Source organism: Cyprinodon tularosa, unplaced genomic scaffold, assembly GCF_016077235.1.
Source record: "Cyprinodon tularosa strain WSP-4 unplaced genomic scaffold, ASM1607723v1 ctg62, whole genome shotgun sequence".
NCBI lineage: Eukaryota > Metazoa > Chordata > Actinopteri > Cyprinodontiformes > Cyprinodontidae > Cyprinodon > Cyprinodon tularosa.
In genome coordinates, this window is record NW_024039363.1 from 850,413 (window position 1) to 863,775 (window position 13,363).

A 13,363-nucleotide genomic window follows, 5' to 3' on the forward strand; every position below is an offset into this window, starting at 1 on the left:
TCTATAAATTTCCGGGTTAAAGCAGCTTCTTCCGGATGGAACCAGAGTGCATTAAAGAGTGCTTATTTCGAGGCATTAAACGAAAATATTAAGGATGAATTGGCTACCCGCGATGAACCGGCTACACTCGAAGAACTAATCCAATTATCTATAAAACTGGACAACCGGATTCGGGCCAGAAACAGCCGCAAACATGAGAGTTTGGCGTTATTTTCCTCTGCGCCCGCCTCTAATAACGTGACTGTTGTTTCTGCCCCCACAGAACAGTTATCCAGACCAAAGCCAAAGAGCCAGCCTCTCCCTTTGCCTGTTCAGGCTACTCATCCTGGAGAAACTGAAATGGAGCCGATGCAGGTTGGACACACAAGGTTGTCTCCTGAGGAAAGGCAAAGGAGATTTTTGGGCAGACTTTGCATTTATTGTGGTGAGAGTGGACACTTCATTGCTTCCTGTCCAGAAAGATCAAAAGCCGGGGCCCGTCAGAGGTTTTGAGGAGTCTGACGGGCCATGAAGAAAATGAAAAACCTCCTCGTCTTTTGCTTCCTGCCACGTTGTTTTTCCTCGACCAGAGCCTCTCTCTTTCAGCCTTCATTGATTCTGGATGTGAACGTAATTTAATAGACTCTGATCTCGTCCAACAGCTCCAAATTGCTACGGTTCCTTTAACCCAGCCTCTCAGAGTCTCTGCGATTGATGGGAAAAAACTTCATCAAGTCACCCACCAAACTCAACCCCTTGAACTTCTAATCTCAGGTAACCATCGAGAGTCCATAACCTTCTTTGTTTTTTCATCCGCATGTTCCCCACTGGTACTGGGTTATGAATGGCTGGAGAAGCATAATCCCCATATTAATTGGGTCGATCGTCATGTGGAGTCCTGGTCCACATTGTGTCACGAGACCTGCCTCCGTTCTGCAGCTCCCGCTGTGGGGTCCCCTAGAGGTGGGGGGGAGATGGACGTCCCTGACCTTACTCCGGTACCCCCTGATTACCATGATTTGGCTCCTGTTTTCAGTAAGGTCAGTGCTTCGTCCCTTCCACCACACAGACCATACGACTGTGCCATCGAGTTATTACCCGGTGCTCCGTTACCCAGCAGTAGACTTTATAACATTTCCAAACCAGAACGTGAAACAATGGAAAAATACATTAACGAGTCGCTAGCTGCAGGAATTATTCGCCCTTCTTCATCCCCGTTGGGCGCAGGATTTTTCTTTGTTGGAAAAAAGGATGGTTCTTTGAGGGCGAGGGACCCTGTATAGATTATAGAGGCCTGAACCAAATCACTATCAAAAACAAATATCCTCTTCCTCTTCTCGCCTCAGCCTTTGAGCCTGTACAAGGAGATACCGTTTTCACAAAGCTCGATTTAAGAAATGCCTATCATCTCCTTAGGATACGTGAAGGAGATGAATGGAAAACGGCATTTAAGACTCCTTTGGGCCAGTTCGAGTATTTGGTCATGCCTTTCGGCTTAACAAATGCCCCCGCATGTTTTCAGGCCCTAGTGAACGACGTCCTCAGGGACTTTCTCAATGTATTTGTATTCGTATACATTGATGATATCCTGATCTACTCCAAGAATCTATCTGAACATAAGAGACATGTCCGCCTGGTTCTTCAGAGACTTCTAGAGAATAAACTTTTTGTAAAGGCTGAAAAATGTGAGTTTCACCAATCTTCAGTTACCTTTTTGGGGTTTGAGCTCGAGGGCGGGCAGGTTAAGCCTTCTGAAGAGAAGATAAAAGCTGTTTTAGAATGGCCCGTTCCTGAAAGCCGTAAGCAGCTAAAAAAGATTTTTGGGCTTCGCTAATTTCTACCGGAGGTTCATCAGAAATTATAGCCAAACCGCCCTCCCATTAACTGCATTAACTTCTTCCAAGAGAGTTTTTCGATGGTCCCCCGAGGCACAAGCAGCTTTTGACAAACTCAAAACCTTGTTTTCCAGAGCTCCAGTCCTAATCCAACCAGATCCATCTAAGCAATTTATCCTAGAGGTGGATGCTTCTGACTCCGGTGCAGGGGCAGTTTTGTCTCAGAAACTCGACTCTGATCAACGAATCCATCCCTGTCCCTTCTTTTCCCGTAAACTCTCTCCCGCAAAACACAACTACGACGTTGGGGACCGAGAACTTTTGGCCATTAAGTTGGCTTTGGAAGAGTGGAGACACTGGCTCGAAGGAGCAGAGCATCCAGTCCTGGTGTGGACTGACCACAAGAATCTCGCCTACATCCAGTCCGCTAAACAAGCTACTCCTCGACAGTCAAGGTGGTCTCTCTTCTTTTCACGTTTTAATCTCATTATCTCCTACAGACCTGGATCTAAGAACACCAAGCCCGATTCTCTCTCTCGTCTCTACGCTGTGGATCAACCTGAGTCACCCCAACCTGTCCTCCCTGCCTCATGTACCGTTGGAATGGTCACTTGGGAGATAACAGATTTAATCAACGCTGCCCTGGCCACAGAACCTGACCCAGGTAATGGACCACCTAACCGTACCTATGTCCCCTCGTCTGTTAGGTCTCGTCTCATTCATTGGATGCACTCGGCAAGATTCTCTGCTCATCCGGGAGTGAGCCGAACAGTTTCACTGATCTCAAGACGGTTTTGGTGGCCCACTTTGCATCGAGATGTAAAGAAATATGTGTCTGCCTGCTCCACCTGTGCACGGAACAAAGCCTCTCATCAGCCACCCTCCGGTTTGCTGCAACCGCTCCCTGTGCCCTCACGTCCTTGGTCCCATATTGCCATCGATTTCGTCACTGGTCTCCCAGAGTCTCGAGGTATGTCAACTATTTTAACCATCGTAGATCGTTTCTCCAAATCTTGTCATCTGATCCCTCTCAGAAAGCTTCCTACGGCCTATCAAACCGCCCAGTTGCTGATCAAGCACGTCTTTCGCCTCCATGGTATTCCCCAGGACATCCTCTCAGATCCTGGTCCCCAATTTGTCTCACAGGTTTGGAAGGCTTTCTGTTCTGCTCTAAATTGTAAAGTGTCACTAACTTCTGGCTATCATCCCCAGTCAAATGGTCAAACTGAGAGGATGAACCAACACCTCGAATCCACCCTCCGCTGTCTCACCTCCAATAATCCCACCGATTGGAGTCAATATCTCACCTGGATAGAATACGCCCATAACTCACTCAAGTCTGCATCTACCGGTCAGTCTCCCTTCCAAGTTAGCCTCGGCTACCAACCACCTCTCTTCCCTGCTGACGAGAGAGAGATATCGGTGAAGACTGTCAATCACCACATCCGTCGTTGCCAGCGTGTTTGGAGAGAGACCATCCAAGCACTCAACCGTTCCTCTGAGTCCTCTAAGAGGTTCACTGACCCCAAGAGACGTTCAGCCCCCGAGTACAAGGTCGGCCAGGAGGTCTGGCTGAGACAGGACCAATTGTCAAAATTTTGGTGTTGATCATTCGATTTCATCCTGGACACTACAGAAAATGGGCTAAAAGTGTTAAAAACCGGAATTCTCCTTTAAAGGAATAGTACACCCAAAACATGATTAGCCTTCATTTTCTACTCACCCCCATGCTGAACAACACTCTGGAGTACTTTTTTGATATCTCAAATGCATCTGGAGATCTGGGAGGCTTCTTGCTGTCTCCTGACATTCAAATAATGGAGGTCTACGGTGCCCGAGGCAGAAAGGTCCATAAAAGTCCACAAAAAACGTGTCAATATCCCTCCATACTGCTCGTCCAATGTATTCCAAGTGTCCTGAGTGGGTAGCATCCAGAATTTCCTCGAAACGAAGTCATTTAGAATGTTTTTAGAGCATAAACAGTAGTGTATAGGATTTCCTGAAAGCGCGCGCCAGCGCGTTCACGATGCTACGGAAGCCGGCAGACCAAACCAGATGAAAGTGCGCATTCAGCGTCTGCTCTGCCGATAATGCAAGCGTAGAAGAAGAAATGTGCTGTTTACCTGTGCAAAGAAAGAAACAACGAAAGAAAAATGTCTGAGTTCTTTGCCGAGCTGAATGCGCACTTTCATCCGGTTTGGTCTGCCGGCTTCCGTAGCATCGTGAACGCGCTGGCGCGCGCTTTCAGGAAATCCTATACACTACTGTTTATGCTCTAAAAACATTCTAAATGACTTCGTTTCGAGGAAATTCTGGATGCTACCCACTCAGGACACTTGGAATACATTGGACGAGCAGTATGGAGGGATATTGACACGTTTTTTGTGGACTTTTATGGACCTTTCTGCCTCGGGCACCGTAGACCTCCATTATTTGAATGTCAGCAGACAGCAAGAAGCCTCCCAGATCTCCAGATGCATTTGAGATATCAAAAAGGTACTCCAGAGTGTTGTTCAGCATGGGGGTGAGTAGAAAATGAAGGCTAATCATGTTTTGAGTGTACTATTCCTTTAAGGAGTGTACAGAAGACTTAACAGTTATATTTTTTTGTCTGTTTTTTATTTAAAATGCATCCTTATGTTTCCACAGATCTGCACTAACAAAGTGCAGTATCATCTGTTTTTATAAGTGAGAAACAGAAAAAAATTGTCAGTGTCTCTATATATACTTAACAGGACAACGTACAGTATGTGATCCGCTTCCCTCTGCAGCTTTGTGAATATACTGTTGTAGCCTCCCTCATTCCAATGTATGTATGGGGCAGAAGATGGACACAGCATTGCCACAAGAGAGCTTATAATTTAGCCCAAGCGGACCTCTCATTGCTGCGGTGGCGGCACCATACACGGATCAAGAATGCAAAACTAAGGAGCCGGGCTTTTGAAGAATCTGAGACTTGTATTCAGAGCGGTTGGACGTGTTTATTCAACCATTGTTTATTGCTTCGGTCTGAGGCAGTGAAGTATGTTTTGTCTTGGCCTTCCATTCTGTTATGACTACAGAAGCTGCTATAGATAGAGATAGACGTCTTAAGGACGTTAAAATTAAAGCTTCTACAACCTGTTTTTTTTTTTTTTTTTTTTTTTTGTTTAAAAAGGTTGCCTTTTAAACCGTTCCCGACCTCATTCTCACACAACAGGAGAAAAATAACATATTTTCTTAACTGATGGATTCCTAACCCACTGTAATTGCTCCAACACTTTAAAATGAATAGGTTTGAAAGGAGGCTGGAGAAATTGGCAAAGTTGTGCCAGACTAATCTGCTGCACACTGTGCCGAGACAAAGTGAGCTGCCTCATGTAGGGATCATTTATACCAAGGGTTGCTTTGAAGTGCTTCCCCAATCCCTTTCATTGTGCCCAGGAAGATTAATTAGCCAAAGCCAGAACAATCAGTTAAATCCACAACAGGAAGATTATTTTAGGGGAGCAGATCTATTTTATTTTTTTAAACCCTCCCCCCATCACTTTATTCATGCTCTCCTCACTTGAAAGAGCAGATTGGGCTTCGGCTGGACTCTGGCTTTGCCACACACAGACTCTCTCCCTGGTTGCACCTTAAAATATGTAGATGAAAACTGTCCCCCCCCTTACTTTTAATGCTTTGAGCTGTGTTAAAGCGCTCATCGAGCTCTGAATTAATTGATTCAGCCACTCTTTAGAATGCTATAAACTCCTTTTACAGTACCGTAAAAAGCTCAGTTTGTGCATGCATGTCTGCAGCGTGTATACCAGCGCTTCCATTCATGTGTGTTTGTGGGTAAGAAGTGGGGGTTGCACTAACCAAACCCTTTTCAACTTCTATAATCAGACTCTGGTTTGGCAGAGTGTAATTTAGCCCCAGACAGACTTCCTCCAGTCCTCCCCAGTGGAGATAGCTCTCTGGCTATGAGCTGCCGCTGCTTTTCATGTCATCCGTCCTCTTCCAAACCCTCGTCAATGCTTTGTACGTCAGATTCAGTGGCCAACAACCACTGGGAGGGGGGGGTTCGCGTATAGAGCTGGGTATGCCAACCCTGCTGGACCCCCTGTAGGGATGTGAAGGAGCTGTGAAAAGCAAGAAAACTAAGAATAAAGAGGGGAAACCCTCAGTGCGTGTGCGTGAGCCTCCACCAAGTCAGCTGCTGCTTGGCTTGCAGCACCTTGGAGTCAAAGGCAGGCAGAAACACTTACTCAGCAGGAACACTGTCAGATTAATGATTTACAGGTCCTAAAGACATAGAATATCATCAAAGGTTCATCTGATGCAGGGTCTCAGTTCAAAGACTGGGACTCATATACTCATACATGTAATTGGTTTATTTTTTGTTTAATTTAATTCATAATGGCTTACAGTAAAGAGAGTCTGCATAACTAATTTTCTAAACTTTCTAATAATCTTTAAAAATACAGTCTATTTTAACCCTATAATGCCAAATGTATCGTATTTGATACATACGGTTTCTGAAATGTTTTGCATCTGACACCTTTTGCATAATTCAATGGTAAAAACATTGCTCAAAATCCTATTGTACACAATCAGATATACCTGATCGCATAGTAATAAATTATTAATATCAAAAATGTATTTCTGTTTTTTCTTTTTACATATTTTGTTAAAAAGGCAAATAAGGAATTCAAACAAAAAAAAGTAATATTCTATTTTGTTTTTTGTTTTTTTGATCGGGCTTTAAAGGGTTAAAAACAGCAATGTTAGGCAGACATGTTGGTCTCCAAAGTCACATAAAATATATTCTTCTGCAGACAGTTCATAGAATGGTAAAGGAGCTGTTTGTTCAGAGTGGTTTTACCCGCATATTAAGGGAAAGTTTAGTGGAAGGAAACACTTAAAATAAATGCAGAAGAATTTTGAAGCAACATATGTGCAGCTTTACCCTTAGCTTAAAGAGCTAAATCACACACAGACACAACATTACACGATTTACACCAGTTCAGCTTCTGCTAATTGTTGTCCAGAGAAAGTGTCAGACATCTCTGTTAGGACCTAAGGAGAATATTGTCTGAGATGTTGCTCAAGGGTAAAATATTCATTTTTTGTTTGTTGAAAGTAGATTTTTACAATGTATTTGTGAAATAAGAGTGGAAAGGCACACATTCATAATAATGTGGGCTCCTCAACACATTCCATGCATCTAACGGGTCTGATGCAGTGGTTCATGCAGAAGGAGCTGCGAATAACTTTGGAGTATGTTTATTGAATTGTAATAGGACATACTTTTAAAATAGGCTGACAGGTTAAATAAAATCTCCCCTTCTTATTGATTTTTAAATTCAATTCTGATTTTCAGAGGAAGAAGTTTTAGTGAGCTCTGAGCCCTAATTATTAAAAAGCTGTTGCTGAAGTGGTTGTTTGTTCACAGATTGACTTTAAAATGCTTTAAATATATCACTCTGCTTGTAAGAGTTAAATAAGCTCAAATTTTAAAGTTGATTTAGTGAAATCAATTTCATTTTTTAGGGATCCTCTGATTTTGATCGTTGCACCTTTCTCTAATTTACATTAGCATATTTTTTTGTTTGCTATTCTGGAATGTTTCTGCACATTTTTATTAAAAAGGGTTTTTTTTCCTTCCCAGGTGACGAAGGTGCATCAGGAGTATGAGGAGAAGATCAAAGGTCTGATGCCAGCAGATCTCAGGCAGGAGCTGGAAGACACCATCACCTACCTGAAAGCTCAGGTGAGAAATTATTTGATGAAAATAAATAAAATTCTGCATAATTCTGCTGAATCTTATGTCAGTATTTTCATGCATTGCATCATAGCTTCTGGCAACAATCCTTTGGCGGTGGTCCATTGCTGTACATTTGAAAGGGTTTTTTTTTTCTGTTTATTCTGTTTTTTTATAGAAGCTCAGCCTCTAAATGCCTCAGGGCTGTTTTTTTAGAAGCCTTTTTCCCTAAATATTATCACTGGTTGACAAGTCTGGATTTCTCTTTTTATACGTGACCACAGAATCACTGGCTGTACAGAACATGTTAATATTGATACAGCGCCTTGCAAAAGTATTTGTTCTTCTTGAACTTTTTGACCTTTTGCAACGTTTAGGCTTCAAACATAAAGATATAAAATTCTACTTTTTGTGAAGAATCAACAACAAATGAGACGCAATCATAGGTGAAACATTTATTGGAAATTTTAAATACTTTTTAAAAAATATATAAAAACTGAAGCCCAGGGTGTGCAAAATGAATTGCCCCCTTTACTTTCAGTGCAGCAAACTCTCTCCAAAAGTTCAGTGAGGATGATAAATGGAATCCAACTGTGTGTAATCAAGTAAATGCACACCAGGCAGGTCTCAGCTGCTGTTGTAGAGATGTTTAAACCTGGATTTGGATCCAAAAAGATTTGCCAAGCTTTAAACATCCCAATGAGCACCGTGCAAATGATAGTATTGAAATGGAAGGAGTATCAGACCACAGCGAATCTAGGAAGACCCGACCGTCCCTCTTAAAGTTCAGCTGAAACAAGGAGAAGACTTTTTTTTATTGTGTTGAAACTGTTTCTATTGCACTTATGGAAACCACTTTGGTTCAGCAGATGCTGTTGTAAAGCACTATATAAATAAAGGTTGATTGATTGATTGATTGATTGATTGATTGATTGATTGATTGATTGATTGATTGATTGATTGATTGATTGATTGATTGATTGATTGATTGATTGATTGATTGATTGATTGATTGATTGATTGATCAGATATGCAGCCAAGAGGTCCATGATCACTCTGGGTGAACTGCAGAGATCTACAGCTGGTGTGGGAGACTCTGTACATAGGACAACAATCAGTCGTTTACTGCACAGACCTGACCTTTATGGGAGAAAGCCGTTTCTGAAAGATATCCATTAAAAGTCTTATTTAAAGTTTGCTACAAGCCACCTGGGAAACACAGCAAACATGTGAGAGACGGTTATGTTTTGTGTAAAAGCAACACAGCTCATCACCCTGAACACACATCCCTACTGTCAAACATGGTGGTGGCAGCATCATGGTTCGGGCCTGTTTTTCTTCAGCAGGGACAGGGAAGATGGTTAAAATTAATGGGAAGATGGATGGAGACAAATACGGGAGCATTCTGGAAGAAAAGAGTCTGCAAAAGACCTGAGACTGAGACAGAGATTTATCTTTCAACAAAACAGTGATCCTAAACATGAAGCAAGATCTACAATGGAATGGTTCACAAATAAACATATCCAGGTGTTAGAATGGCCAAGTCAAAGTCCAGACCTGACCAGAATCTGTGGAAAGAACTGAAAACTGCTCTTCACAAACGCTCTCCATCCAACCTTACTGAGCTAAAAACTTTCTGTCTCTTGTTGTGCTCAACTAATAGACATACCCCAAGCGGCCTGCAGCTTTAATTGCAGCAAAAGCTTCTCTACAAAGTAATAACTGAAGGAGGGTGAATCATTTTGCACAATGATTTTTCTTTTTTTTTTTTTTTGTTAAAAAAGTTGGAAATTATCCAATAAATTGAATTCCACTTCATGATTGTGTCCCAGTTGTTGAAGCCTGAAATGTGGCAAAAGGTCAAAGTTCAAAGGGGATGGACACTTTTGCAAGGCATTGTAAAGCAGCGTTTCGGAAAGCAGACAAAATCTAAAAAACATCAAGAATAAAACCGCATTAACTTGTTGAAAATTCCGCCTGCATGAGAAAGTTATCTAATTACATATGACTTAACAGCACATGCAGCTGCACTGCATGCAACCATTTTCTTCTGATTGTCTTCTAAAAATGTGAGCAATCGTGATCAAATCTGAATCATCTGATAAACAAAATTCGATCTTTAATTCCAAAGACTATTTTTCATTCATTTTGTACCTAATGATCAGTTAAAACAACCTAAAGCTTGTTTTTTATATTTAAAAATCAGGCTATTTTAAATATGTTAACAAATAAAGTCTTCTGTAAACTAAGAATGACTGTCAAAGTCTCTAGATTATTACACATCAAAATATGGTTTTCTGAATTTATAACAGTCTATAAAGTAATTGGACCATATGACATCAACCAAAGTGATCTTACTAACCTATTATCAGATTTCCAAGGTGTTCAGTTCTGAAATGTAGTGAAATCAGCCCATCTTACTGCAGGTAGCCGTTCACTGTGCCTCCTCTGTCCGTCGTCCCCTCACCACCATCACTTACTGCTGATTGAAGTTCTGTCCTGTCAAAGGTCTGCTCCTGATGTTTGAAATATATTAAGATAATCTGTTTTTACATTGGAGCCAAAATTGATCATTGTTATTCAAAGAACCCGGGGAGGCCATTAGCAAATGCACTGAACATAATAATCTACCTCGCTCATAGTTGTTAAATCTCTGCTTCAGTAGAGGACAGCTTCGGTCTGAGATCATTTATTCTGCTTCTGTATGTGCAGTTAATCAGAGCGAGGGATCAGATCCTTTCACACATTTATCTTGTAAACAGTTTTGTTTTTGACAGCCATCTTAGATGTAGTCTTAGTCTTCAGGACGAAAACTATCACTAGTTTTAATTGCATTTTCGTCATTACGATATGTGATAGTTTTAGTAGGTTTTGTGTTGCAAAAACAACCAGATTCTTTACCAGACTGACAGCTCTAGCATAGATAGTACCATAGCTGGGTATAGAATGCTGCCGTGCAGTTCATCAATGCTGTTGGGCAGAAAACTTTGATTTATAGAATTCAAATAAACTTTTTATGAATTAATGCTCTACTTTATACATAAGTGTCTCACAAAACTGTGAAAATAGCAGCTCTAGTTCAACACATCATATTGGTTAATATAGCAGACAGACAAGCTAATAAAATGTACAATAAAGGAATGGTTTTAGACATAAAAGGTTTCCATCCCAAAGCAAACACTTCCTGATTTACTATGAATTATTCATTACACATAGGTCAATAAAATCTTCGTTGCTCCAAGAAACAAAGAACAAAAACACTCTTCTTTCTACTTTGGCAATTTTGGCTTTATTTCTTCAATTTACCCCTTGGTTACCAAGAGATTTATATTCGTAGGGTTTTGATATAATAAAAAAAAAGTGCAGAAAGAACCTACATAATTGCCTTGTAATTCTATGGCAATCCAGACCTAAATTGAATGAATATGTTAACTAATATGTTGACATATTTAAAGGAAACAGAGAAAATGTTTTAATGACAATACAAGGAAACATTTACATCATATTTAAATAGATAGAAACGAGAACAATGAGAGAGAAATATTCAAAGATCTATGTACCTTTTTACCTGACTCTTTATCCAAAAATGAACAGAATGCAATTAAATATTATTTTTGGATATAATTTAGGGATTCCTTTTGGTAGAAATTAAGGAATGTTTAGCATCATCTCTTGTGAGCTGGAAGAAATAAAATCTTGGTAGTTGGTCAGAAAGATTTTTTACACTTGGCAGAGGATGATCAGCCACATATAGGTAGTTTATTAAGTAGGAAGAGCAGGAATTTCTGCACAAGCACAGCTGGAAGAACAGTTTGTCAGAGTTCAGCGCGCAGTACAGATCTTCTGTCAGAAACCTGGAACATTCTGGATTATTTCAGATCCATGATCCATCTGTGGTCAGGCAGAATTTGCACGTCGCAGCAGATTACATTACAATGATGCATTTTAATTGTCTCATGACTACCCGCTATTTTTATTTTACTCTCGTCTGGTTGACTAAAACTCACACCCATAACTCTCAAGTTTTTCCTCAACAAAGGTCCATGTTTAGCTCGTCAGTTTTCATTATCGTCATGAAAAAAAGGAGTCTCAACAAAATAATTTTATCATCCTCATCGTTGATGAAAACAGCACTGGTTCCAACTTAATCTAAATGAGTCTGTTTTTAATCATTTTGATGTAAATCTGTTTATTTGAAGCATTATTTTTTCCAGTTTTGACGAGGCTTTAGTAGACTAAAAACATGGAGCTGTGACTCTATAGTTATCTTGTTTGATCAGGGCTCTGACACGTTTTACATGGATAGTTAAACCTAAGGACCTCTTCTCAGTGTTTACACTGTGAATAATTTAGCTAATAAGAGCTTCCAGGCTAAAAAGGTTTCATGTTATACCCGCTCCTTGTTTTAATCTATTTCGAAGATCCCTTTTCAGCACAAAAACGAAAGTGCTGTGATCAGAAATGTTTATTAAGTGTAATCCATGACCAGAGCTGCCTCTCATATCATACACAGCATTTTGAGTTAATACACACTAATGTGTTGTTTTGGAGTAGAGAAGGGGGGAAAAAAGCAGGTATTTAGAGTTTCTGTGTCTCAGGAGGATTGCAACCACATCTTGGGAGAGTTTTGCATATATTTAAAATGAAACACTAGAATTCAAGCTGAGGTCTCCCCCACTAAAGGAATGCACCCTCGCCTCCAGTACGCACGTCCCAGAACAATACGGATTCTTCTGGAGCTGTGATTATTCTGCCAGGCGCTGGATGCCAAGTAAATGTAGATGGGGGTTTATTTTCACTTCAGACTAAAGCTGCACTTCATAAATAAACTTACAATTTGTAGCCAAACAAAAGAGCAGTGCTGCCTCCTCTCACAGTGGCCAAACTCTCAGCTAACCCAGGCCCATAATGTGCCCTGTGGTCCCAGTGTGCTTTAACCCTGCTGCCCTGATCTCCTGACCCCTCGGCCCCTGCTGTCTTGACCCCTGGACTTAACAAGCAGCCTTTTCTTCCACTCTCCCTATTCAGCTACCCAACACCAGTAAAAAGCACATCTAGCTTGACCAATCCAGACTTCTCTGCCTCAAACCAGTCTCCTGCTTCCTTCTCTCTGTATACACCAGCAGCCCATCTTCAGGTGGGCTGCACCATGTTTTACATCTTGCGTCTGTCTTTGCTGTAGGTCGGCTTCCTCCAGAAGACGGCCTCTTTGCTACAAGAAGACCTGGATGCCTGTCGCAACAGGAGGTACAGAATGCAGAATCCTGTTTATTTACTCTGGAGATGCAGCTTTCCATAAAGATTTGTAGCTATTTTAAACTTTTCTGATATTTGCTGCCAATGAATGTGATAAAAAGGTAATAAGACCTAAATATAAAAAGAGATACCAGGATTTCTCTACAGTTATTATTTTTGATCAGCCATTAACTACAGCAGCTGTATTGACCAATCGAATACAGCTGCTGTATCTGACATCAGTTAAACTGATCCCTGATATGGTCTGCCAATTGTTTGGGACCGATTCTTTAAACCAATATCTCACGGTATGTTGCTGTAATATGACTCAATTTACATGTCAAAATGAAACAATTAACATCTTTTGTTATTGTTGTTGCTCAATTAGAAGTATCAGATTAGAAAAGTTTATAGTTCGAATCAAGTTACTAAATTTCGTTTTTTTTTTTACTTTTTCAAAAAAGTTGAAATGCACTAAATGCATTTTTTTTAAGGAGTTATGATGTTGTGAATGTTTTCCCCACTCGACTGATTAGCTGTTTCCGCCGCCTCTGACATCCGAAATGCTGCATTAGAATCACATTTC

The 13,363-nt window shown here is 40.8% G+C and overlaps 1 protein-coding gene across 2 annotated transcripts in view; it reads left to right on the forward strand.

Annotated features, from left to right (window-relative positions):
* cep112 (centrosomal protein 112) overlaps nucleotides 1-13,363 on the forward strand; it is a 182,547-nt gene that overhangs the window by 150,118 nt on the left and 19,066 nt on the right. For both annotated transcript variants that reach the window (XM_038307796.1, XM_038307797.1), the window contains 2 exons: nucleotides 7,450-7,551; nucleotides 12,725-12,789. In XM_038307796.1, the coding sequence (XP_038163724.1) occupies nucleotides 7,450-7,551; nucleotides 12,725-12,789 (167 nt within the window). The remainder of the gene's footprint in view (nucleotides 1-7,449; nucleotides 7,552-12,724; nucleotides 12,790-13,363) is intronic.